The sequence below is a fragment of the Ylistrum balloti genome, unplaced genomic scaffold (assembly GCF_031769215.1).
Source record: "Ylistrum balloti isolate Yb309-2 unplaced genomic scaffold, AGI_CSIRO_Ybal_v1 Utg369920, whole genome shotgun sequence".
NCBI classification, from domain to species: Eukaryota; Metazoa; Mollusca; class Bivalvia; order Pectinida; family Pectinidae; genus Ylistrum; species Ylistrum balloti.
In genome coordinates, this window is record NW_026782038.1 from 240,284 (window position 1) to 265,670 (window position 25,387).

General features: G+C 33.7%; 1 protein-coding gene across 2 annotated transcripts; it reads right to left on the reverse strand.

The window, feature by feature from the left end:
• Nucleotides 1–1,309: 1,309 nt before the first annotated feature.
• Nucleotides 1,310–25,333, reverse strand: LOC132546925 (uncharacterized). 2 transcript variants are annotated; one of them, XM_060210651.1, is made up of 7 exons: nt 25,261–25,333; nt 22,175–22,465; nt 21,657–21,824; nt 13,702–13,971; nt 7,047–7,133; nt 6,627–6,705; nt 1,310–6,398 (listed from the first exon to the last, which is right to left on the reverse strand). In XM_060210651.1, exons 1-7 carry the CDS (start codon nt 25,319–25,321, stop codon nt 5,759–5,761), a joined length of 1,596 nt encoding a protein of 531 aa, XP_060066634.1. In that variant the 5' UTR covers nt 25,322–25,333; the 3' UTR covers nt 1,310–5,758. The 2 variants fall into 2 exon arrangements, with proteins under 2 accessions (XP_060066634.1, XP_060066635.1); XM_060210652.1 differs by lacking the exon at nt 13,702–13,971.
• Between the last annotated feature and the right edge of the window lie 54 nt (nt 25,334–25,387).

Here is a 25,387-nt window from a genome sequence, read left to right on the forward strand (position 1 = left end):
ATTCTTCAATTAACCAGATTTTCTTTTAAAAATTGTACATTTCATATCCCTCAAAAGCTCTGACAACTGAATTTTCAGATCAACATTTAGATACATGTACTGAATAGTCAGTATTATAACCATATCACCTTGACATTTAACAGTCAATATCATGATAAAATGAGACTTAAAAAATTCCTATTTCTACATTTCTAGAAATTTATATACAATCTGAAAAAAACAATTGAACACATCCATGATACTTTACAAGATTGAATAACATCAGCTCAAGACCATTACAATCAAAAGAAAATAGAGGATCCTCTTTAAGGGTTGAAACTACAAGTCTAATTTGGATTAGATTAACTTGCTGAAGATTTACTATTATCAAATTAAAATCCTTCAAATTTCATTGAAATCTTTTTGAAATATGATTTCCATCAAGTGGTTATTTTTCTGTTTGTTTTTGTTTTTATATCTCATTTCAGTCAAATTCTTTTCTGTATTAAAATCTGATTTCTGTTAACAGAACCAATAATCACAAGTTGTAAATAAAATTTGCAAGATGGTTTCTGTAGTTTCCATGTCCCAGCCCATATCCTTAACCTTCCCATGATACTTCATTGAAATCCCCCTGACAGGACTGCAGTCTTATCTTTAAATCAACCTTTTTACATAATTGCTTTGTTGCCAGGTAGTCAATTAGTACCTACTCAACCTAATTCAGGGCTGTGATAGCTCTCAGTAGGTCTGCAGGTGGTTTGACACTCCCAGCTTTTGTTTCTTAGGATGCTGAGAAACACACCTGTCTGTGCTGCTTTGGTTGTGTCTGTAGGCAAGACACTTCATCCTGATTGCTCTTAATGATATGTGATGGGCCTTCTGTATGTTTTTCCATGAAGTTACCACCAACTGTACAAAGATACTTTACCTCAAAATGAACTTGGCTGTTCATGAGACAATAAACCCGGCAAAGATCAATACAAATGTACATGGGCGACTGTTGATGAAGACACTACATACTACTATCCTTGATGATACATTATTTAGTATCTTACAGGACAATTCAGCAAATTACAGTCCCCTACCAACACACCACCTCACCAAGGTGATCCTATTCCCAAGGTATGAAGTTTCAGTGACTATGAGTGTAGGCAATAGAGCCAAGACGACCTATTCTTTTGATGTAGGTCAGAGGTCAAAATGTAGGCAATGACCAGCTTTTGATACACAACAACCGCCACACCAAGAGAACTTTTTCTCATATCAATCTAGAGTCTATGAACGACTTTGGTAAACTGGCATCAAGAATAGACAACATACAACAGTATTTATATTCCATACTGGACTAGTTTTATTATAAAGTATTAGAACCGTCATCATTCATAAAAGGTTTGATACACATATAACATGAATAAAGGTTATAATGAAAGAACTGGTACAAAAATCCAGCCTGATTGTATTAATGGCAATATGTACATCTACATAGAACATGGTGCAATACAACATTGGGTGGATGGGATAAAATAACTCATGTAGAGTAGGGTAAAAGGTACAACAGATGAATTTTTTATCACAATAAAACTCAACAGTTATTTAAAGGAATATTCAAAGCAAATAATTAAAAGTTTTAAAATACATGTATTCAGATTCCATGAAAATTCTTTCAACCATGTATCTACATTATTTTGGCTCTAGATGAGAAATTGACATTTCACTGAATTACCTCTTAAGATTTTACAATATCAACAAAGAAGTCATATTTTCTCTAAGAGCTAGACTTTATAACAATAAATCAATAACAGACTAAAAAGTTCAGAAAAATATAAACAGATTGAGATATATACACATGTGTCACCTACCACCCATGCTAACTCTATACATTATTTAATACATCACCATGGTGTGTAAATATGTAGTTTGTTACCTAATGATAAAAACATTTTTCACAAAGACATGATTAATGTATCTTGACATATTATCAAACAAACATCAATTGTACAAGCAACCTAATGTCCCTTATCTGAAAGCGGTTTTAATTAGCTCACATTCATTCTTTTGTTTGTTTTATATTTGCATGCTGTCTTAAACAATTGTTTTGCAAAAGTTGAAAGCAAACTTTTGGTATAAGTATATGCAAATGATATTAGTTCAAAAATATAAGTTACTTTAGTTTATGCAGTGTTTGTTAACTTTAAATCTTAATAAAAAGTATGCAAATTCAATTTAGGATTATAAATCACATTTTTAATAAAGACACAGGCTTAATATTCTTTGTCCATGATAAAGACAGAAAAATCAACTTCACATCTGTCCTTGAAAACACTGACTTGATCAATTAATGTTTTCTAAAGGTCATGATGTATCTTTAATAATTGATAGTAAAACCTGTCTACAGTATGTAGATGTACATAGAGTTCTATACATAAAAGGACTACAATCTGTTGTATACTGCATATTAGGTAGATTATCAAACAGAAGTGAAACAAAATTTAATAAAAATGTTATCTGGTAGTGTTCCTTTTGTTTCACTGAAGTAATAGTATCTGGTATATGCCTTTACTTAAAAAGAAAAAAAGACAATCTTCAGTAATGGTAATGTACTGCATCACACAGTACAAGCACTATTTTCACCTGTTACAAAAAAACTTCATAAAAAAATCTACAAGCTTCTTTTGTTTAAAAAAATATTCAACTAAATCACATCAGCATTTGTTCTCTTTAATTCCCAGCATTTGTTCTCTTTAATGCCCAGCATTTGTTCTCTTTAATGCCCTTAATATAGATATAAAGCTTCATTTATCACTGTTTGAAACTATATAAATCATGATTTTGGGACTTCAAAAAATTATGTGCAAATTGAATTTATCTACATTAGCTTTTCATATTGCCATGAGAAAATTTTAATTCACTTAAATGTTTATCTGGCAAGTATTTCTAGATCGAAGGAAAACTATAGATTAAAACATTGCTTTCTATTTGACTAACGAACACTGTGTTTAATACTGACTGTATCAGTATATTATAAGTACATTTTGAAGGTTTGCTTTCTGTATAGACTAGGTAGCAGTGATATATATTTACAATGTACAATCTGTGATTTCCACTACATTATAATGGGACTAGATACATTCTGATTTTGTTATATACATATATACAGATTCATAAAGATGCTACTGACTAGAAACATGCATTGGTCCTTACAATATACAATGCTACATCAGGATCTTCATCCCATTTCAAAATAAAACTGTTTTCATAATCAAGTATCCCTAAATCTAAAATCATGTTGTTAAACAAAATATCAGTTTTTTCATCTAAATTAAACAATTCAAATCCATTTTTGTGACTAAATCCATTTTTGTGACTGTCACATTTTTACTATTAACAAAAAATGAGCTGATGTCTCATGTTCAAACTGTTATTAATGTTTTTTTTGTTCATTTCAAGCAGACATTAACAGTGAGCAAAAAATTAACTTTTTTAAGTGAGAACATGAAAAAACTGTGGACAAGCATTTTCCCATACATCCACATATGTACAAAGCAGTTAAGAATACAAAAAACTGTAGAAAAATGGATGAAGTGGATGTAGTGGATGTAGTGATTAAGGAAGAAGTGGATGTAGTGATTAAGGAAGAAGTGGATGTAGTGATTAAGGAAGAAGTGGATGTAGTGATTAAGGAAGAAGTGGATGTAGTGATTAAGGAAGGAGTGGATGTAGTGATTAAGGAAGAAGTGGATATAGTGATTAAGGAAGAAGTGGATGTAGTGGATGTAGTGATTAAGGAAGATAACAAAACATGATCTCTTGTAATACATCAGTGTAACATTAAATTTCTAGTGAGTTTACTTCAATGTTGTACATGTATACAGATATCCTTTGGAATGACTGACTTTTTAAAGAATCTGTACCATACTAAAGAAAAACACATCAGTACAACATGATGAATTGCGCAATTGTCAGATTTCATTTTTCTTTTTACAAATGGTGATAAAAAAAGAGGCAAAAGGGCAATAAATGTCATCTAGATTTTATAAAAAATGTTGATTTGTTGCAATTAGATATGAATCAGGAGTATCAACCCCAACAAGTAAGAGACAGGTTCTTTGTAATTTATTAGGTAGTCTGTCTACCAGTTTTGCCCTCAGTATTAGGCTTTTCCTGGACCATGAATCCATGAAGAAGCCCAATACTGTAGACAAAACCATTTCAAAAAACCTTTCCCTAATTTGTTGTCATTGATTCCCCTGATTTGAGCTTATCCTAATTCACCAATCCCCTGCATACCTTCAAGTATCCAAGGGAGAAGCAGAGGAAATCTGCTACTTAATACTACACAGCATTAGCTCTACCAACCAATATTAGAAATCATTTTGTTGACAAAGTCAGATAATTCTAACTACATTCTACATGTAGTGCAAAGTTGAGAATTCTAACCGGAAATGATTTCTAACAGAAATCAATCAACTTATGCTCTGAAATGTAATTTTCCTATAATTACATTATTAAACTTTATCCCTGCCCAAGGGGAAATATGAGATCCTTGGCTGATGAATTTTAAGATTTTTGTGAAGCACTGTATGAACCCCTTTGACCCAACCACTCAAGGGCTGCTTGGGGCAGAACCATATCATTCATAATTTTGGTTAATCTCTGGCAATGGAGTATTCTACTAAATTTTATAAAAATTGGTCAAGGGGTTTTTAAGAAAGAGATCACAATTGGTCACTTGGTATCCCAGGTGTCTGAAAAAGTCAATAAATAACAAACAACAAAGACTAAATAAAAATAATGACTAAAAATTCTGACAAAAAGGATAAACTGTGTTACAATTTGCATCAGTATCAATATTGCTGATTGGTTTATATCATCCTTGTACTGCCAGGTAACATTAATTTAACCCTAATATTGACAGGTTACATAACACTGGAAGCCCTGGAGGATCTATTTTCTAGGTCCTTATTCTACATTTACCATTTTATGGATGAGTGTGAAATTACTGAGGCAAAAGCAGACACTTGCACTGGCACATGAACATTTACAGTGTAAGAGTAACACAATAATTGTACATTAACAAGAATAATATCATATACTCCTATATCAAGCAGCTGCTTTGATAACTTTTTACTTTTTACTTAACAGCTCACCTTCAACAATATCTTTGTAATATAGGCATTTTAAACATCCTCTTTACATATTCATTTATCAATCTCACTCAATGTATCACAGACCCCTTTATACAATGCCGAAATAGTGACAGTATAAAATGGTTTTCCTGTGTCTGTACAAATATGGCAAAATTCCTCCTCACTATGGCAGTTAGAGTCTCTAATATAGCTTAGGTGTACATTTCAAACCGAGATCCATTATCCAGAGAAAAGAAGTGAACTATACAACTTCTGAACTAGTACATGGTCACAAACGAAAAAGCTCTAGTTAGTCGGGAAAGTCTGAATACATTTTGTAGGAGTTCACAACTTCTGTTTTATGTTAGAAGTTTCTTTCTGAAATAAACATATAAGCACAATCCAGGTTAGCAGGCAGCTAATAATACCATATTTATCTAGTAATAAGCCCATGCCTAGTAATAAGCCATATATTGTTGCTCAGCAACATTAAACAAATGCTGATTTATTGTCTCTAAGCCCATCCCTGAACTCTTATTAATATGATGGCACCCTTAGGCTTATTGCAAAATAAATACAGTATGAAGTTAGCAACACCCACTTGATGATAATGATGAACACAGTGGATGTTTGAGATTGGGCCCAAGTTATCACTGCACAGTCTCATAGATTTGTTCTGCCTCTTGTGCTGTTGTGCTCTCAATCGGATTGTCTTGGAGGAATGGCTGGACACTCTCATCCTCACTACCATGTTCCAACGCTTCATTGACAGCATTGTCATTAGCATACAAGGGCTGGTCTGTGGATTCCACTCGCTGCTCCAGATTACTTGGCTTGCTTGGATCAACCACACGATTAGCCTCGTTGATGAGATTGGTAGCTTTTCCTTGTCTGCTTCCTACGGACATATCCACATATTCACTCTCACGGACTGGTAAAGGCCTTCGGTTGTTCAAACAAGGGAGAGGAGGGGCTGGAGGGTTGTCATCTCTTGAAGGTGCACACTTCTTAATAGGAGTCTCGTAATCTGGATCCTCACTACAACACATGTCTTTGCCCCCCTCTGCACCCCCCTTGGCCTGCAGGGTAGATGTGTACCGAGTGTCATAGCGGTTGACCCCATGGTCGACTTGCTTGGTGACCACATCATACAGTCGATTCATATCACTGGTGTCCATGTAGATATTACTCTGCGCCCGTTGTGGTCCCTGATCACGCTGATCTATACGAGCATAGTTGAGATTTTCAAACCTCACTGACATTTCATCCACAGGCTTCTTTCGATGGAACCTAAAATATTCAACAGTCATACTATAAATAGTCAAAAAAAAAAGTTTATTTATATTTGAATGATCCTACACAAAAAGCTTTCAAAGACAAGAGGCATGAAGAGCCTGTATTGTTCACCTGACTTTGCTTGGCTCACATTTCTTCATCAAAACTATAGGAAAAGAAATTACATCCTCAATAAATAAATCACTTAAAACTAAAAGGAGATCAATGAAGGCTCTTCCTTACCTCTTACCACAGAAGATGAAGCCAAACACTGCCAACAACAGAACCGCCACTGTTCCCGATATAAACCCTATCAGCAGACCTAAAACAGATGCAAATCAGTGTCATAAAATGAAGAATCTTGCACTCATTATTAATTTTCAATAAGACTGAAAAAAAAGAAATTGTTTATAGTAGGGTAAAATCTGATTGTTCTTCAAAAATCTCAACAGATTTACAGATTTTTCGGTTTTGGAAAATCAAACATCAAGCAAACCAATCAAGAGGGTTTTTTTTATTTAATATTTTCACTTTGTTTGCTTAGAGTGAGAAATTTTAGCTAAGACATATTAAACAATACACATGTTGTGGAAGTATTTTCAGAAATTATTTAAATGTGAAGGAAGCACATGTACTATATGAAACATAAAATGAAACACATACTGTCTTTATCTGTGTGGGTCTCTGATTCCATATGGCGATCACCTGTTGACGAGGCTTTTTCAGCATCAATATGGGCATTTTCGTATGCTGTAAATACACCAAGCATTGCACAACATCAAACTAGTGTTGTCAGGATCAGTGTGTATATTCTCATAGGTTGTATAAAGACAAAATGCAACATCAAACTGGTGCTGTCATGATGTATGTGTATTCTCATTGGCTCTATGAGGACAAAATGCAACACACAACTATTCAGATTTCTGTGTTACAGATCCCACGAGGATCTTAGTGCCAATAGACACCATATTTGGTGTGTGAGCAATTTTCTCCTTTGATTTTGATTATCATGGTATTAACAGTTCATGTAAAATCTGCAGTTCTGTCTCAAAAATAGCTATAACAAACTTTTCAAAATCCAAGATTTTTCAAATCAGCTTCAAAACTGATCATGCAAACACAAAACGATGGAAATCTAAATATGAAAATAGAAAAACATCCCTCCAGTGTTTTTCTCTGGGTGGAGGATAGTAACATTAAAACATAACTATTACAAACTTTCTGTGTATTATACATTGCACTTACCATAGTGAAGTTCAATGCTTCATGCACATATACATGGTTTGATTTAACAATCATTTCAACATGATTGCACATGCATGCACTTAAGCACTAAAGGAGTGTAATAGGTACAATTTGTTATCACATGTCACTCATTACCATCATGATCAAATTTAACACATGCTGCATGGGATGGAAAAGAAAATGTTCATATACATATCCCCCCCCCCCCCCCCCCCCCCCCCGCCTCTGCAATACACAACAACAAACTAGTGTTGTCAGGGTCAGTGTGTATATTCTCACTGGCTGTATAAACACAATGTACAAGATACAACATCACACTACCACTGTCCGGATGTATGTGTGTATATTCTCATTGGCTGTGTAAACACAATGTACTAGATACATCACACTATCACTGTCCAGATGTATGTGTGTATATTCTCATTGGCTGTATAAACACAATGTACTAGATACATCACACTACCACTGTCCGGATGTATGTGTGTATATTCTCACTGGCTGTATAAACACAATGTACAAGATACAACATCACACTACCACTGTCCGGATGTATGTGTGTATATTCTCATTGGCTGTATAAACACAATGTACTAGATACATCACACTATCACTGTCCGGATGTATGTGTGTATATTCTCATTGGCTGTATAAACACAATGTACTAGATACATCACACTATCACTGTCCGGATGTATGTGTGTATATTCTCATTGGCTGTATAAACACAATGTACTAGATACATCACACTACCACTGTCCGGATGTATGTGTGTATATTCTCATAGGCTATATAAACACAATGTACAAGATACAACATCACACTACTACTGTCCGGATGTATGCGTGTATATTCTCATAGGCTATATAAACACAATGTACAAGATACAACATCACACTACCACTGTCCATATGTATGTGTGTATATTCTCATAGGCTATATAAACACAATGTACAAGATACAACATCACACTACCACTGTCCATATGTATGTGTGTATATTCTCATAGGCTATATAAACACAAAGTACAAAATACAACATCACACTACCACTGTCCATATGTATGAATATTCTCAAAGTTAATGCATGCTGCATGAGATGGAAAAAGAGAGTACATGTACTCTGTATTACACCACCCCACTCCACGGCATATAAAGGGTCTTTGAATCAGTGTCATATACCACATTTATGCTAAAATAGTCCACGGTGGGGGGTTAATATATATAATAAAGTTAATATCTATATTGCCAGATAAATGTAATATCTTATATCGACTTACAGAACAGAGAATTATAAGGATTGCATCTAATCTTTCAGAGGTATGGACTTTAATTCTATAACTCTTGCGTTTCTGCAGCTGACATATGTTAAGTTGACAGCTGTCTTTTAAGATTCTTGTTTTGATTCCAGGATGTCGTATATATTAAATTCTATACCGAACTATACTTCAATACCATTACATATAGTCTCCAGTAAATCAACTATGTCCTGACTCTAATTGCGGTCCCATCATTTTTCTTTTTCACCAAATCATTTTTATTTTATCTGAAACAAATTCTTAGAAAAAAAACAAAAACAAAAAAAAAAACAAAATCAAAACAAAACAAAAGATTTGTCTGCTTGTGTTTTTATCTATCCCAAAATTTTTTTGAAATGTAACCAAAAAAAAAGTGATTCCAATGCAAAAGAACTTCTATACACAAATATTTTCACTCCACCATCATTGGAAAGTGAGTCAGACTCCAGTGTTTATATAAGATATATAGAAGTACCTCCATACATACCAGTACAATGTACTTGATATTTATACATGTCAATGGTGATTTGTCAAACTTACTATGAGTCAGAAAATGGTTAAAAATACACATTTTAACAACTACAAATACGGACTTTTTTCGAGATACGGCTTTTTCTGCCTTATTTTAGAAACAGTATTGGTTAATTGGGAAATTTTGGAAATTGGTATAAATATGAAATAATTTCAAATACAAATTGGGCCCATTATTGACCCAAAAATGTCTAAAAAGAAAAAAATCTAAAATATCAAATTCAGTAAGGATCTATAATTTGTTTCACAAACAGATTGATCAATATAAAGGTGATTAGAAATCCATTGAGGGGTCATAATACAAACTATTAGAGGTAGAAAAAGTGGACATTGAAATATCCTGACCTAGAGTAAGGCAATAAATGATATGTGGGTTTTTATTAACTGGATATAAATGTAGGATTATTTATACATGCATCACATAGTTTATTTTAAGTGTTTTAAACCTGAATTACAAAAAAAAAAAGTTACAGAAAAGAAACTTTATGAAAACTTCAGTCACAAACAAATGAACTCAAAATTCATGCATATCATGAACACCGGCTCAATTTAATTCAAGTTATCCAGAAAAGTCAATGAAAAGTTGATAAGGTATTTGTCTCTGTTTTTTGTTTGAACATCAATTATTGTGTTATATCTAAGGTGTCAGGTTGTCATGTGATGATGACTTGGCTGGTTACATTATCTTGTCCCCAATTCTCTCCCCATATCAAAAGTACAATTACTGAGAATCACACCACTAAAAGATAGCTGGCCCTCATCAGGCGACCACAGATCCAAAGTCCACTCCTAACCCTCGCCTCAACACTAGAACTGTAAACAAAAGGACATGTATACATAGTACTCCACCAACCAGCTGCCATCTAAAATATCCATTTAATATGTAGAATTTCAACTGGTTTCCAGATAAAAGACCAACAATCATGTCAGATCACATTTTCTTGTAGACAGAGGAGATACAAGTTATCTGATCACAGATGTGGATTGCACATCTAGGCTACACCATACCAATCCTACACAAAGAGGGGCTACTGAGCTAGGGACTGGGGCACACAAACATTATATGCATTTTTCTATCAACACCTGTACTCATACTACATGATGAAATGCTCAGGGCTGGGGCACACATGCATAATATGCGTCTCTCACTGTGCACCTGAACACACACAACATGATGAAGTGCCACAGGGTTGGAGGCTGGGGTGCAAACAAGGCTTTTTCTGGGGGCTCTGTGGGGTTTAATATGGGCCACATACCCAGTTCGATGTATTTCATAATACGGCCAAATTCCGAAAAATATATCTTACTCCTTGAAATTTCCTTCCCAGCAGATGGATTTTTCCCATATATAGAAGTAACAAAGCACTGACTATATGTTACTTCTAAAGTTGTTGCAGAGCATTAAAAGGTGAATTCCCAAATGAGCAGAAATAGATAATTCTCCCTTTGCACCTGTATACATATTACATGAGAGGGTCTACAGGCCTGGGAGCTTGGTAGACTGGTTACCACCTCCTAAGCTTTCTTAAGAAATACTCACTGCATTTCTCTGCTAGCTCTGCACCTGTACAGATACTACATGATGGGGGCTCAAGGACACACATACATATTCATCTCTCACATAATCAAATTACACACCATCCATAGGTATGAGCTAGTATGACTACAATGATACATTTTTGAAATCTATTTCATTATGAATACTGACAGGTAGTACAATACAAATACAAAAACAGTTAACATGCACACATGATCTTGAATGCTATGAAATGGATGAAAATACAATGCATAAATAGAAAGAGTATACACTTTGAAAAAAGTGAATGAATTGAAGAAATGGAGGTAACATGGGGTGTAACTATAGCACTGAAGGTTTTGTCAGCAGACAAATATATCAAAACAGAAGCAATATATTTACATGTGTATGGGTTTGATATGAAATCATACACTTATTTCATAACTCAGCAAAGTAAGCTAAAATTTGTTATCTGATAAATCTATGGACTGCATGCTCTGAAATTCATTTTCTGGTAATGACAGGGAAAATATTAATGAACTACTTTGAAAAAGTAGGTGTCCATAAGCTATCAAATGCTGCACAAGTGCTGGCAGAAATATTCCTGTCAAAACTTCTCTTAAAAACCAATATCCTGATCATGTAAATGGTTCACATTTACACCAAGTGAAGGAAATGGTTAACACTGAAGTTTTATAAAAACCTGTGAGATAATTAAATAAGAACAGCTCTCTGGCTGAATAATTCAAAAGCTCATCCTGTGGCAGATTGCACAGCTTGTGTGTTGTGTAAAGATGATGTTCAAGAATGTGCCTCTTAGGCTTCACTTGTCTAGCGGGTCTTAAATTGCTGTGTCCCGAAATGCAGTAATTTTTTCAGGAGAGGGTCAAGAAGGGAGAGTGTATACAAATGTCGCAAGACATAGCAAAGGGAAGGACTGGACTTAATACATTGCCAAGATTTTATAAATACATCATCAATATGGCTACTTTGGAGTGTTATCTTGGCTACATATGTAGTATGAAACACCAGAATTATGAACTAAAGGTGAGTATATGGCATGAGAACACAACTGCAGTATACATAGTTTCAGAATTATCCATAAAAGAAGAAAACACAGGAAAATCCCAGGTTTGTTGCCTCATATGTTACAGCGGGACTATTTCTACATGGGTAATAAGAAACTGAAGAACTACAATATTTGATGTCAATTTTCAGATAAAGGAGGGGTGCATTGTAGAATGTATTTGTACTTTTTTATATTATTACCAACTAAACCTCTTTCAACTACATCCATTTCTTTTGGTTGACCAACAATGCAGTGTAACAATACCACACCTTTCTAATAATGATTTAAACTTCTATATATATATATCCCTGACTAGAATCCCCATTTCCATAACAGATTTCTTAAAACTACAAATTCAACAAATTACTTCCTCAAAAAATTAAATAAACTGATGTATGTGTCTCTCCTGTGTAAACCCTCAAATTAATCTGTTGTATGTCTCTCTCCAGTATAGACCCTCAAAATATCCAAAACACTTCATGCTATCATTTAAACTCTCAAATTAATCTGCTGTATGTCTCTCTCCAGTGTAGACCCTCAAAATACCCAGAACACTTCATGCTATCATTTAAACCCTCAAATTAATCTGCTGTACGTCTCTCTCCAGTATAGACCCTCAAAATACCCAGAACACTTCATGCTATCATTTAAACACTCAAAATAATCTGCTGTATGTGTCTCTCCAGTGTAGACCCTCAAAATACCCAGAACACTTCATGCTATCATTTAATTTAAACTTTTCCGCATAAACAGTAATTTTAAAGGCCAGCACTTTTTCAACCGAAATTAGAAATATCATATATGCCAGTGAACACAATTGTTTACTTTTTAGTTTGAATGAAATGTCAAACGAACTGACAATGATCACTATTACCAATACTTCCTGTTGGCCAGTCATGTACTCTATGAATGAAGTATTATAGGTGGTGCGTGGGTACAAAGTTTGTATTCTTTTATGTGTATACATTGTAATACATAACCACAAAAATGTCACAGCATGCAATTCAATACATTTTCCTATTAAGATATCCGTTAATTTTCCAACGTAAAACATCTGAGCTTTACTTCAGGGAAATTGATTCACTAATCTTGTGAGTAATACGCAAATAAAATTGTGTATGCAGTATTCACAAATTTTTTTTAAAGAACTGATCGATTGATTGATGAAATGTCTGGATGTTCAAGTGAATTATTCACATTTTTCTTTTTCTATTTCATATTAAAGATGAACTTATAAATTAATTTTTAACAAATGTGAAAAAACTGATCAAGTGAATTTTAATATTAATAAATCAAATTGAAAAACAAAATAAATATTTGATAATAGAAGATAGATGGAAAGCTTTATAAGAACATTAATGACGAATGTTTCACCCCCTGACTACACAATGAAGCCTTAACCACAGCAGACAATCTCAAGAGCTCCTGCTTAAATCCAATTACAAACAGGAATGATATTTGAGGGCATATTGTTGTTGAATTAATATGAAATTTGAAATAAGAAAAAATAAAAATAAAATGAGATTATGTGATGAGAGTTTTACCCAAATTTTAATAAGTCTGTCACTCAGATTTAATCAAATCTAGTATACCAAGATTGTATGTGTTTGAGTTGTGGTTCCATTGTGCAGTAAGGGTGGTGTTGTCAAATAACACCACTAACCTTTTTGATACCCTGAATCCATTTTTTGGCTTTCCAATATCTTTGGCTTATCATGATTAGAGCCTAACTTCGGAACATATGCAACAACCAGTTCAGGCTCCTGACTAGAGGGGGGTGATTCTGCAGTTGGGGCAAGGGTCATGTTTGCCGTGGTGCTTGCCTCGGTGGTAGTGGTGGTGGTGGTGGAGGGGGTTGTAGAGGTTGAAGATGTGGTGCTAACAGTAGTGGTGGTTGTGGTGGTGGTAGTGGTAGTCGTAGGAGGTGACATACCTTCATGAATGAACAAAAATGGAAAGAAAAAAAATAAAACTTAACAAATGAGTAGAAGGTAGTAGTTGTAGGAATTTCTTCAGCTCTTGTAGCTGATTAACACTTAACCTATATAGTGGATTAAATTTTGATACAAGTAAATCCTTCAAAAAGTACATCTTAAACTTAATGTGGTTTTAATTATTGTACATAGCAGGTTTACACTGACAGATGTACATATTTGTGGTCAAATAAATGTGGATTTACATGATGTAACTTTCCATAATATTTTTGAGAATTCATCATTGTCGATTTCTAGAAAAAGTGTAATTGAAATTCTTAATTCTGAGAATTAAACTAAAGAAAATAGTTTCAGTCTTTTGATTGACTTTTTAACAACTTAATTTTCAGAACTGACTTTTACATGGAAAACAAATGAACTATAAATAGTCAATTTTGATGTATGTTTGTAAATCATCTGATACCATTACAATTTGTATAAATTCCTTCCATTGGCCACCACAAAAATGAAGAAAATGACAAAAACAAACAGCTGATAGCATCAAGGTTGATGAACACAAACAGGCAACAGAGGTAATTATGATAGGAGCTGTTGATGATGACAGAAGCATGTGCAGTGCACTTTTGTAAAATGGGAATGATCCACACATGACCACTGTTGTTCAGTACAGTCAGGATGTTATCCAGCAGCAGCAGCAGGATATAATGTGCTGCTTCTATCAACAATTACACTGTAAACACATGGTACTGTACATATACTATACCGGACACAGTCTAACTGACTGCCTTCAAGGTAATTGGTCTTCATTCCAAACATCTGACATGATAAAATATAATGGAGCTGGGAAGATAAATATCTAGGACAATAGCATACCATTACATTGAAAAGGTGGTTGCACAATCAGACCTGAAAAAAATATGCCTTTAAAAATAGTCTTGGCTCATTATATTGATCTAGTTCCAACCTTACAATAATTCAGTCTGAGAACACTGTATGGACCAATATATATGTTAGTCTTTGAAAGAGGAGACTAAAGGGCCTGTACCACTCATCAAAATGAAAAAATGATTTTTGAAATAATTTCCCTATTGGGTCTCGACTTTAATATCAAATAGAAGTCAGATTCACAATTCACAAAAACTGCTTCAGGCCAAAAGACAACAGAAGGATTTTCCAACATTCCGACTCAAGAGAACCAAAACCCATCATTTCATATCCAATTCATTCTCCTTCACCCAAGCATGTTTCAGACCAAATTGGGACAACATTCAGGCACTATCCTACTGAAGAAGTATTTTAAAGAATTTGTTCTATTTCCCCTATTTTGCCCCTCCCCTCCCTCCCATGAGGGCCAGGACTGAACAATGAGTCCTGCCCCTTGTGCCCTACTGGGCTGATACCTATGTAACTTTTATACAAAATTGAATTCCCTTTGCCATAGAATGCTTCAAACCAATTTGGGCAAATTCAATCATTCCTTCACAATGAGTATGATTTTAAAGAACTTGCAAAATTTCCCTTTAGAGTACTGCCCTTCAGGACCCAGGGGGCCAAGAACCAATTTTTATAAAAAAAAACTGTTGGTCAAAATCTGTTCAATCATTCATGACTACAAGCAACATTCAGTAAAAACTGACAGACAGTAGATGCCAGATACACAACAGATGCTTTGCCATGGCATAAGTTTAGGACCAGGTGATGAGCTAAAAAAAGAAATTTTCTACTGTTAAATGTAGTAATTTAAATAAAAGAATATTGGACTGTACAATATCAGAACAAAGTGTTGATTCTGAAACTTAAAGTGTAACAACTCCATTTAAGACATGCCTGGTAACAGTAAAAAGCTAACTCTACACTAGTCAGCGTTGTCGTTCGTGTGTTATTAGTTTTTTACAAACTTTTCAATTAATTTACTCCTATCATATATATCACTTCCTTATTTCAAATATCTATTTGATAAATCATGTCAGAAACTCGTCTACAGAAAGGAAACATGTCCAAAATCAGTTGTGCAACATTAATATCTTCCTTAAAATAATCAAAACTGTTATAACATATTTTTAGTTGTGTTGGAATTAAGATCTTATTACAAAATCACTAGCATAGAAGAAACTTCAAAAAAGTATTGACAAAGTAGTCATATAAACGATGACATTTTATAATATTTTTGTGGTTTTTTTATCTGTTTATTTTATATATATGTATTCAGTCAGTCACTACAAATGTGTTAAGCATTTAAACTCTTTATAAGCATTAACACCTATTGAAAAATCTGGTATGCTAACTTACATTTTTATCAAAGTGATATATAGGAACACATGGTGTAGGTAAACATGTTTTTTAAAATCTAGTATTGTGTGTCACACCATTGACTAATTGCTGACTAATCTTTTGTGCCTTGACACTTTTATAATTACAACTAGTATACAGTCATGATCAATACTGTATTGACAAGATGCCAGGAATGTTCAGGAATATAGATGGGAGATACAACGAATCACTGATTTCCATAATATCTGACTCAAGCGATGATGAAGAAGCATTTTCATGAGGAACAGTTTCGCAATCCTGTGATCAATACATCGCAAGAGAACAGCTATCAAATAGTAATATGTTGGCCAGCAAACAAAGACCTACCTACCATCATGCCTAGTGTTTTCTAGCAGTATCAGTGAGGGTAGTGTACATATTAGCCTATATATACTACTGCAAAGCCGTAGTTTTCTCTACAATGTAATCATAATTTCATGTCATTATTTTGTTCTACATTTATAATGAAAGTCTACTTGCTCACAAATGATATTCTATCTAAAGAAATGTGCAAGTGGATCCTCACCTTTAACCGATTTTTTTTTAAATAGATACAAATTAATTATGAAAATATATTACACTTACTTACCCTGCATTAATTAATTGTATAAGCCAATAAGGTACTATCATGCATCAAAATAAACCCATCAAAATCTATTCCTGTACACTTACAAGTAAATATGCATAAATGATATTTGGCTCATTGTCATGCGATAAGCCCATCCCCAAATTTTGCATAACAGTTTGAATGTTGGCAATTTGAACTTAATACAGTAAAGATTAAGTATGTATGATTTACCAGTAATGAAGTCAATAGACACAAAATTTGACCTAGATTCTTCATGAACTTGCAGTTTGTTGATCTTTTAATGGACTTCATTACTATCACCTTCGCTTAAATATTATCATGTGAAGAATGATTTCCAGTTAAGTACCATCTATAGAATTACAAAACTTGACCTTGGCTTTTAACTTGATGACTTCCTGTGATGATTTAACTTCTTGTTTGGTAACTTAATTAATTTGTTCCTTAATGTAGGAGATACATAAATTTGACCTTGAACTTTTGTCTGCAAGTTGAAAAGTTTCATTTCTACTGACTTTGAATCAAACATCAGAGAATTTTCACCATTCCAATTAATCATCATTAAGTGAAAGATGAAGCCCTACAAAACTTTGGCCAGTCCCTATTATAACTTAAACTAGAGATTTAGGTCCAGTTTTTACTCTTTAATGTTTGAATGTCAGATCCATGCAAAACCTTTGTGTTCAAACAATATCATAATATCCAGTCACAAATAACAAATTCTCCATCAATTCCAATATAAAGAAGTGAATTGATAAAAAAATAACCACTTTATCATAAATATTCAATTCTGTTTTAACACCATCAAGGGGAAAGTCTTTATTGTGTAAGTGATGATAACACAATGTAATATTTTGCATATTCACATTGGCATTTGTGTGTAGTTGCAAAAACACAGATGCTGTAAAAAATTATCTATCATATATGGTAAGTACATGTGTTAAAACAAGGTCAAAGTATTGTCTCTTTTCTTAATTTACTGGGTTCATTTATATATAAACTTAAAATTGAATGATTTCAGCAGTTTATTTTTTGTTGTTTTTTTTTTCTATTAGGTATTTATGTACCATATACTGAACAGGAAAGACAAACTTATAATTATTGTTATTAAATATAAATATCTATTTACAACATGTATCATATGCAGGGTTGTATACAGACAAATCTGATATATTTATTCCCAACAAGTAAACAGCTAAATCAAAATTTCCTGTATGAGTTGGTGAGTAATATCTATAACTATCTTTATATATGCCTAAAATGAACACCATCAAGTGCCTTATAATCATAAATGTATATCTTCCCACTTAAACACTGGGTTTGGCAAGTAACACAAGTGCTTTCAAACAAAAACACTTACATTGACAGTGATTTTCATGACAGTACACGCATATATATATCTGCAACCAACTATAGACCCCACAAACAATACGTATATATATATATATACAAATGTACATAAACTTGGACAATTTAGTGTTAATCTGATGACATATCCAGAAAACTATTGCACCAATAAAAGTACCCCAATAAGGAATGAAGTACCAATACATCAGAGTATGAAAATAAAAGAAATCATTTTATTTACACAACAATATAGCTATGACCAGACTGTTCCGATACCTCAGACATTAAAGTTAACACTTATTCAGGGCTAATTTCATATCTGGCGGAAGTCTCCCATTGCCCTCGGAATGTACTATATTTTGTTTCACAGACATTTTGGTGATATTTAACCCTGTTAGACAGGGTCTGCTTGTAAAAAAGCTTGGGGAATTTCAGCTGTGTCCTATCAAATTTCCACACCCACATCACTGTCTGCCATGTCAACACCCATGTTTGTCTGTTAATATCACCTTATGATCTTGAGACCCAAGTTTTCTCACTCCGCAGGGGTGTATCAAAAATATTGATGCTCCAGGGTCACTTCAAGTTAACTTATTCCAAATCTCAGAATGTTTATCAAAATCATCTATTTCCCTCTCTCTCCCTCTCTTTTCAATGAAATTAAGCCATAGCAGCTTCACATTCACATGGTCTAGAAATACATGTATCCTGACGATGAACTATCACTGGTATATATTATATAAAATAATAGAGACATTTTTTAAGATAGATGTATAGTGACAGGATCACCAACTGTTACATTAAAATCTGTCATAACAGACAACTTAATTCAGCAGACACCCTCCTATAACGGACAGATTGTCCAAGTCCTGATTTACAATACTATATCTCACTAGTAGTGTCCATTTCAAATAAGTGGACACCTCTCTTATCCAGACAACAGACACACCTGTGGGCCCCAACATACATAATTTCTTTATGAAAGACCTTGAATTAGAGGACAGTCATTTTATGACAGATTTAACTTGCCACCTGCAATCGTCCATTTTGACTTCTGTAGAGAGCAGCACTAACATTATCATATGATACATGTTAGAGCAACCAGCTCTCAGGTATAATTCACATTAAGTTGACCTATCATTGTTTGAACTCAGTTTGCTTATTAGGCAAACCATTTTAAAGCTGTTATTCAAGTGAACAAACATTCATCAGAGATCTGCCAGTTCTATCAGTCTTGAAAGAAATCAAATTTGTAATTAACTTTTGTAGCTCTTTTTAATAAGTGTTTTAATGTCATTTATGCAGTGTCCTTATATCATAAATCAGTATTTTATCATGTTACAGGGCCAAGTGGCTTGATCAGATCTATCAATAAATTCTTTTTATAAATTTGAAATAGTTATCATAAAAAACATGTAATTAATATTTTCTTTATAATTTATGAAATAAATCTTTTATCATTTATTATGTGTTTATGGTTTCTATCTGTCCATTACAAGTACATCATAACCATGTTTATTAAATGATTGGATTGATTTTAGGCAGGGTGTATGAAAGTTTTGACAGAGGCCGTCCTTAATTCAGCGGACACCTCTATATAAGGGACAATTCACTTGGTCAGGTAACTGTCTGCTAAACACAGCTTTTACTAAACTTCCAACTAACCTAGAGTAAGTTATACATCTGACATATCATGTAATAAGATAATGCAAGGGGAAATTTTCCCACAAAACCTCTGACATTGCCCCTATCAAGCCTCCATGATGCTAACTGGAACAAATTAATGTTCATGATAATTATCTGCTACAGGTCAAAATACATTTATAAACATTTTCATCAATATTGAACTTTCATTTCTTGAACTGACAAGTCCCCATCCATTACACAGTGGTCTTGAACTGAGCGGGCTGGCTTTCCACTTCAGAGATACTGATGACAATATTATAATAATACTATAACAACTACAGCTAAGAATAATGACATGTTTTTAAGAACTTCAGCTAAAGTAATGGTCAGACCTAACAGTTACAATATGGTCAGTGACACTCCTGACCCAACTCTAACCAGCTTTATATTTCAATTTGCTCTTTAAATCACTTACATGATGTAATAATGTCCTATATGTATATATGTTTACCAGCTTGAAGTTAATAGACACAAAATTTGACCTAGATTCTTCATGAACTTGCAGTTTGTTGATCTTTTCTTAATGGACTTCATTACTATCACCTTCACTTAAATATTATCATGTGAAGAATGATTTCCAGTTAAGTACCATCTATAGAATTACAAAACTTGACCTTGGCTTTTAACTTGATGACTTCCTGTGATGATTTAACTTCTTGTTTGGTAACTTAATTAATTTGTTCCTTAATGTAGGAGATACATAAATTTGACCTTTAACTTTTGTCTGCAAGTTGAAAAGTTTCATTTCTACTGACTTTGAATCAAACATCTGAGAATTTTCACCATTCCAATTAATCATCATTAAGTGAAAGATGAAGCCCTACAAAACTTTGGCCAGTCCCTATTATAACTTAAACTAGAGATTTAGGTCCAGTTTTTACTCTTTAATGTTTGAATGTCAGATCCATGCAAAACCTTTGTGTTCAAACAATATCATAATATCCAGTCACAAATAACAAATTCTCCATCAATTCCAATATAAAGAAGTGAATTGATAAAAAAATAACCACTTTATCATAAATATTCAATTTTGTTTTAACACCATCAAGGGGAAAGTCTTTATTGTGTAAGTGATGATGGCACAATGTTATATTTAGTGTATTCACTACAAGGTGACATTCCATTGGTAGATAATAGTGATACAGGTGTAGTTAACTGCCACATGAATAAGATTAGATAACACAGCACCCTATATATCATTACTATCTTTCATTAAATATCATTGTTTTCATTATATATAGTGACATAATAGGTGTTTATACCTTAATGCAATAAAATGTTATGTATTTCATACGGTGACAATATAAAAATATTGTACATGTGTTTTCCTTACCAACTAAAACTGGTAGCTGGTGTAGATACCATTAAAAGATCTTGAATGCCAGGGGTTTTATCCATTTAGATCTAACAGACAAATTCAAACAAGATGATTTCTCAATTATTTTACAGTCCATCATGTAACATGTGGCCTAGTGGACAGTTATCCTTATTCATCTACCATTGATGGATTCTTTAACCCATGTGATCTTGAATGTGTCAAGGGCATTCTTTTCAGAAAACATGTTAGAATAAAATTAAAACCAAAAACCTTTTCGTCAAATATCAAGATTCAAAGTCATTTGAAAAATTTGAAGAAGTTGTTTGAGTGTTATAACTTTGAATATAAGTCGAGTATGTCTTTAAGCAAATTTTGATAAATCTTGTTGTTTTCATTCTGCATTAACACCAGATTACCATTATGTGCAGGATACTTACGGAAATCACATACAGATCTGTATCTGAAGAACATGTCTGTGTCACAATGGTAGTCATGCCAACGATAGCCATCTTGTCTTTTCATCAGGGCGCAGTCCTCAATAGAAAACAATCCAAGTGATTTGCTAGGCTGGCCAGGGGCCCAGTAACCCCACTGGAGTCGTTCACCTTAACATCAAAACAATTTTTTCTTACATTCATACCACACATTTTTGTCATTCATCATTTCTGGTTGTCATAAAAAAATCCTAATGAAAAATGCCACCTTATATCACTTCAATCATTCTTTTTGATAACTTACTAAGTTATGACATAATGTACTTAATTTTCACAGCACTCCTAATTGAAAAAGGAAAACTTTCACTCAAATCATGAACTATACATAATATTTTGTATATGGTACATAATATATATAATCTTTGTTTCGTATATAATATATGCATTACATATAAATCAAAATTTCATAAAATCCTATCATATATAAACACAATTGATACGCCAAACTGAAAATGACATACCAGTAGTCCATCTCCATACACCCCCACTTCTACTATTAGCACCAATCCATGTGCCTGTATTTGTCCATCGTAAACTACCCAATGTCCGTTTCAAGAAATTCATTATATGTTCATTAGGAATAGAAACAAGCTCTCCTCCCCATCTATGGCATTGTTCTCTTGCAGTAACCCATGTTCCTTCACGGGAAACAAACACATAACACTTGTCCTGGAAAGTTCTCACACTATAATGTTTACTGAGGTCTCGTCGAACAACAACAGGGCATCGGTACAAATCTTTGGAAGCTTCAGCTGCAAAACAGAAAAAAACGTCCATACGTAGTGTGAAGTGTAAGATCATATTCTCTTTTGTAATCGACACATACAGTACTACAATACTGTACAGAATCTTCATGTCTGAATAAATATCTTACATCACTGGTTTCCTATCAACAGGACTAATGCTGCATCATAACCTATAATGCACAACTAGTAAATCTTATTCTATAACCATTGTACATGCCCCCTGCTTGGACATACGAGAACTGATTAATCTGTTATGAGTATAATGCAACCCACTGAGGACTTTCCTACTGTGATCAGGGCAATGATAAGAATTTCAGTGTGATGGCACTATATAAGCCTCCATCAGCGACCCTATTGTCTATCGGCACTATCTACGTATGTCCTTGACTCTTGAGAAAATGTGAAATCTCAAATAAAGAGAAATGTCCTGCTATATGTGACTTTTATCTAACTGGTCTTTTGCAGATATAGCAAGGATAATCTTTTCCTGCCAAATGCAAAATGGCCACCTGGAAGCTATTTTGTTTCTTCTGATCAGTTCCAAAATCAAACAAGCACAAGGAAATACCAAAGGGAACATATGTATGAAATTTGAGAAATATCCATTCAGTACTTCTTAAGAATAGCAATAACAATCTCTCCTAGACAAAATCCAAGATGGCTGCCTGTCGCCAATTTTCTTTTTTCTGGTCAGTCCTAAACTTAAACTGGCACAACTAGGGACCTAAAGGAACCTATACATGAAATTTGAGAAAAATCTCCTTGTAAGTTTTCAAGAAATAGTGATATTAAACTTTCAAAGTGAAAAATCCAAAATGTCTGTCTGTTGGCCCAAAATCGAATGGGCACAACTAGGGACTAATGGGAACCTTCATATGAAATTTAAGAAAGATCTATGAAGTATTTCTCAAGAAATAGCAAATAACAAACTTCATTAAAAAAATCCAAGATGACTGCCAATCAGCCAATTTATTATTCTGATCAGTCCTAAAATCAAAGGGGCACAAATAGGGACCATGGGGAACCTACATATGCAATCTGAGAAAGATCCATCCAGTTCTTCTCAAGAAAGAACGATAACAAAAATTGTTTACGGACAGACAAACAGATGGATGGACAGACCATGGATGCAGAGATTTGAATAACTCATCATATGGTCTCTTATATACATAACATAGAGAAATTCATACCTAAAGTAACGCAAATATTGTACTCAGATGTATATCCTTAAGAGTAACAAGTTCTGTCATCATTATTTAAAAAAAAAAATTGATAAATATGTGCTCATGCACATTCTACATTGGCAAATAGTACAGAGTTGAGTAAGGAAAAGATGACGGCTGTGGCAAAAAGCAATACATACAGAACCACACCTGTAAAATGAAATATAACTTGCACTTCATATAAATGTATATGTATATCAAGTAAATGTATTAAAAATCATAAACACTGTAAATGACGAACTGGGATTTTTATTAATCTGCATTGGTGTGGTAGTTATTGCTAGTTTTTTTCCTAGAAGATTTATGATTAACAGACTACAGTGTATTTTGTTTTGAGTTCAGTTATTCGACTCAACAGTGTCGAGTCATCTGTGTTTAATTTACGTAGTTAAAGATGAGAAAAAAACAGGACAGAACAAAATGTTCAACTTTTCCGATGTATTTGATTCAAGCAGGTTTGACACAAGTGAGTTTTACTGTATCTTAATTGATACCATTTTCTATTTGGGTTTTCTGTACTTAGCTTGTATCTGTTAGTGTCACTCCATGGTGATGAACAAGCTGTGTAAGAGTGATATCACACTGAAATGCCATAACCGAATGTGACAGCATCATACTCCTAGTCAATTTATACTAACTCTAACCTATCTTCTTTTGCATTTAGATATATGTAATCTGTAATTTATACACTATCCAGACATCTGTGTTAATTTTTTATCGGAGACTTAAAAAATACATTTCTAGTTCTAGCAAATATTCAATACATCAAAGGCTATGCAGGAGACATGGTATTGCAAAAAAAAAATAAGGATAAATTCAAACCAAACGAAAAGATGGACTTTATCTTTGGTTGAACTACATGTGTTCATATAATGTTATGTGTAGCGTAAGTAATAACATTACGTATTTGTAAAACAAATATTTTAAAAAGAGAGATAACCCTGAGTTATCAGCCACTCAAAAATGAACTGGACACTCCATATTTTCACTTCACAATTCTATATATGGACATTTATTTGATTTTTGCTGAAAATGACCCATTACCAAATAAGATCCTTAACTGAATCCTTAACTGAAGTATTTTGCAACAGAGCAAATACTTTCGAGTGTGACTGTTTTGATGGCCTTACTACCGGGTGTCTGCTTAAGAGCGAGAGATCACTAGTTTGATCGCTAGCAGGGACCAGAAAATGAACATTTTTTATTCCTTCCTGTGACAATATGATATGCTCATTTTGATTGAAATAAGCTTTTTATACAACTGAACATTCTTCAAAGCAGGAACCTACGGTTAAGTCTATAAGACGGCAATGAGGCCGTGATATCAGACTGCCAATGACTTAGAAGGACCGCGTGGGACTCTCAGTGACTGACTATCTCACGTTTTACTGTTACAAAACCATTTCTCAGTCCACCAAGTCTCTTGATTTAGTACACAGCAGCAAGCGAGTACTCAGTAGCACAACCAAGTTTGTATGAGATTATAATCAGGAAAGTTCTAGCGTTATTTTCCGGAAAGTATCATCCCTAAAACAACACAAATTAACAATACAGTCATATAGTTTTGAAATTACTTACCTAGTTTAAATGATAAGAGCATACAAAAGGCTAAACAACGGGAGAAAAATCGTGAATCCATAATCACAGTCGATGTTGACAGCCTCCTCTACGACGATAATAATATGTTCGCAGTGAAGTGGGTCAT